This window comes from Microtus ochrogaster, linkage group LG5 (assembly GCF_000317375.1).
Source record: "Microtus ochrogaster isolate Prairie Vole_2 linkage group LG5, MicOch1.0, whole genome shotgun sequence".
Lineage (NCBI taxonomy): Eukaryota > Metazoa > Chordata > Mammalia > Rodentia > Cricetidae > Microtus > Microtus ochrogaster.
In genome coordinates this window covers 18,264,656-18,268,368 of record NC_022031.1, presented here as the reverse complement: position 1 = coordinate 18,268,368, position 3,713 = coordinate 18,264,656, and the positions used below count along the sequence as shown (strand labels likewise).

Genomic DNA, 3,713 nt, shown 5'->3' with positions numbered 1-3,713 from the left:
GAGCCTGTCCTGGAACTAGCTCTTGTAGACCAGGCTGGTCTCGAACTCACAGAGATCCGCCTGCCTCTGCCTCCTGAGTGCTGGGATTAAAGGTGTGTGCCATCACCGCCCGAGATTCTTTTTAAGAATATTGCTTTTAGGAATACAGAACTCTGTTACATAGTTTTACTTTTAAAAAGTGATGTTTTCTTGCCTGTTACCAGAAAGATTTAAGTTTGTTTCTTTGTTTCTTCTGTAGGTCACTGTAGCACCACTGTAGCACCACCACCACCACCGCCCCCTCCTCCACCACCGCCCCCTCCTCCCCCTCCATCAATGCTCCACCAAAGTATGTCTGCCGTTGATCTGATTAAAGAGCGAAGAGAGCAAAGACTCAGTGCTGGGAAGACTCTGGCTAAGAGCCACCCGAAGCCGCCTGATATGCCGAACATGCTAGAGATCCTAAAAGACATGAACAATGTGAAGCTGCGGTCAGTCAAGAGGTGAGGGCTCGCCTTCGTCCTTGTGTCCCCCTCTGCTCTGTAGAGCCGTCTTTCCTTCAAGGAAGGTTAGCTGCTCCAACAGCTCCTCCAGACAGTACAGCCAAGGGCAGGCAAAGGCTCTGTGTTAGGCAGGCTTCTCAATTCCACCACGCGTCATCCTCTAGACCAGGCTGGCCTTGAACTCTCAGAGATGCGCCTGCCTCTGCCTCCTGAGTGCTGGGACTCAGGTGTATGTCATCACCCCCTGGCCGTAAACTCATTTCTTTAAAAAAGATTACCTATTTTAAGAAAAGGTTCCGTATGGGTATGTGGAGGTCAGAAGACAGCTTGTGGGAGTTGGTTCTGGGGATGGATCAGGTCTCCTACCACGGTGGCAGGCACTTTACTGGCTGAGTCCTCTCACTGGCCCACGTCTCCAGCGGAGACACACTGTGCCCCTCTCCTGCTAAGAGTGGCTATGTCACCAAGTAACTGCCGTCCACAGAAGACCTGTGAGGGACATTCCCATAGTGACCTTTGGTTTCTGCTCCCTTCTCAAAGATCGGAGAAAGATGTAAAGCCTAGGCCAGTGGATGCTACTGACCCTGCTGCCCTCATAGCAGAGGCTCTGAAAAAGAAGTTTGCCTATCGGTATCGACACAATAGCCAGGGTGAAGTTGAGAGAGGAATTCAAAAGCCAGAACCGGAGGCTACCTCAGAGCCAGCCCTGGTGAGTATTGGCATATTTGGTGGGTAAAAGGCACCCATATGCGTCTCCTGCATGATGCGCTAGGTTCTGTTCTCCACCTATATGGAGAGTGGAGCTAGCTGGGTGGGGAAAGGTAGCTTTTGTCTCTGAGACACGAGATCCAGACTGTCCTTAAACTTGGGATGTAGCAAGGCTGGCTAAACCCTGGTCTCACTATGTCCACCTCTATGTGGTGCGACCAAAGTGGTTGTGCCCCTGTGCCCTGCAAGGACATCTTTGTGTTTCTCACTGTAAAAGTTGTTCAGAAACCCCAAACTTACCAAGTCTACCCTGAATTTCCCTACAGGCTTCTGTGAAATTCAACCTAATAGAAATTTCATTATGGCAGTTTGTGTTTATATTCAAATTGTAAAGATTTACTCAAAATACAAGGGGATCATTTTCCCCCATGCACCGAGTTTTCCTGGAGATCTGAGATGACCGTGGACGGTGTGCCAGGTCTCAGAGACTAAGCTGACCTCTCCGGCGCCGACTCCTGCCCAGGCTGTGAATGTGGGTACCTGCTGACCTATTTTTTCATGCTTTTTCCCCTCCAGTTTGGTCCGCATATATTGAAGTCTACAGGGAAAATGAAGGCTTTAATTGAAAATGTTCCGGACTCCTAATGGACAATGAGTTCAGAAAGACTCCTGGTTCACCTGTTGGCTTGCAGAGCTGAGTGTGGCTGGTAGAGATCACCAGTGTGTAGTAAATTCCTGGCGGTAGTATTCATTGGTCTCCTTCTTAGCCTAATTAGAGGAGTGAGAGGTAGTGGAAGCACCAGAGGTTGGTTTGGCTCTTAGGAGATCTCGGCCAGGTCTGGAGCTTTCCTTAATACACATGTATTATGACATGTTTTTAATAGGTTTAATATTTGTAGGGTCTCAGAATTCAGACATGCCATTTGTGGATGTTGCTGTTCATTCTCAATTCTTAACACTACCTGTTAATGTTTTATATGCACACATTTGTGTATAAAACAGTATGTAAAAACTCGTGAGGAATGCTATCAGTGAGAATCCTGTTATCTTGAGTTTACTGGTCAGTGAGGGAGGAGCCGGTGTGCCCTGTTAGTGGAGGACAGTGTTGGAGATGGGAGTGCTTTGAATAGGATTTACAAATGTTCTCATTGTTTCTTTCCTCCTGGAGCTGAGTTTACATAAGCAGCAACAGATGTTTACTGCTGAGTTTCCATATTGCTTTCTGTTAGAGGGAACCGAGGGCCCGGAAGGCTAAGCCTCATTGCCATCCAATCCTAGGAAGTCAATGTACTTCTCAAGTAGTAACAAATCCAATTATTGAATTAAATCTCTTTTTAAATAAAAGCCAGAATGTACCATCTTTCTTTTCAGTTTAATGAATGGCCTCAAAAAGATGATTTATTGCTAAATTAGGTTTTAAGTTGTCCAAGTTTACTATTGACATGATGAAAAAGTTTACTATTGACATGATTAAACACAATGACCAAAAAAGCAACTTGGGAAGGCAAGGGTTTGTTCATCAAAGTTCCACGTAATAGTTTGTCATCAAAAGCAGCGAGAGCAGGAACGCAGACAGGGCAGGCTCCCGAAGCAGGAGCTGATGTGAAGGCCATGGAGGGTGCTGCTTACTGGCTCGTTTCCTAGGGAACCCAGGACCACCAGCCCAGGGGTGACTCCATCCACCATGGGCTGGGCCTTCCATCATCAATCACTAACTAAGAAAATGCCTTACAGCTGGGTCTTAATGGCGGCGTTTTCTTAGTTTGGGTTCCCTCCTCTCAGATGACTCTAACTTGTGTCAAGCTCACACAGAACTAGCCAGCACAATACAAAGTGTCAGCATAACTAAATTTATAAATTTTAAATATTGGTCAAAATATCCTTTCTAATGAAACATTACTGACTAGGTGCATAAATACCTTTTCAGTTGTTTATCATTGGTCAGCCGATTGATTACGTTATGCAGATAACCGTAGGCGTTTCTAGAAAGTTGAAAACTGCCTTTTATTATCCAGGGCTTGAAAGGACTTGTTATAATTTAAAGTACTTAAGTTTTCATGATTTTTGTTTCCGATAAGTTCAAATGTCTTTAATATCAGAATCTCTTACCATGAGTAAATCTTTGTATTATTTAAGTCTAGCGATTAGTTGTTCTTCCCAGGAGAATTAAGAGATGGGAAGTGTAGATAGGTATTTTAAGTTATTGAAAATATGTGCTCTAAATCTTTAACAAAGATTGAACTATTTTTCATAGTTTAGTTTAAAATGTGGTATGTTATTAATGTATATTGTTTCTAAATGTTTTCTATGGTTTGAATACTGTCTTTTATGAGATTCAGAAAATTCGTCTGACCACATATTTTGACCTAAGAAATTTATCTCAGTATTGAATTTGGCTAGCATTCCAATATATGAAAGTTATTATTTTAAAATAAAGCAAGCTGTTGAGTTTTCTTTTGACTATACTATCATCTATTTGTACATTTACCTCCCCTCCCTTCCCTTCCCTCCTCTCCCCTGTAG

At 43.9% G+C, this 3,713-nt stretch overlaps 1 protein-coding gene across 3 annotated transcripts in view; it reads left to right on the top strand.

Moving 5' to 3' along the window:
* The window catches only part of Mtfr1 (mitochondrial fission regulator 1), a 31,906-nt gene extending 28,258 nt beyond the window's left edge, over positions 1 to 3,648 (top strand). For 2 of the 3 annotated variants that reach the window (XM_005361904.3, XM_026786836.1), the window contains 3 exons: positions 239 to 482; positions 1,023 to 1,191; positions 1,767 to 1,835. In XM_005361904.3, the coding sequence (XP_005361961.1) occupies positions 239 to 482; positions 1,023 to 1,191; positions 1,767 to 1,835 (482 nt within the window). Of the gene's footprint in view, positions 1 to 238; positions 483 to 1,022; positions 1,192 to 1,766 lie in introns of all 3 variants that reach the window. The other variant, XM_026786835.1, reaches the window with a different exon arrangement.
* Positions 3,649 to 3,713: the final 65 nt, after the last annotated feature.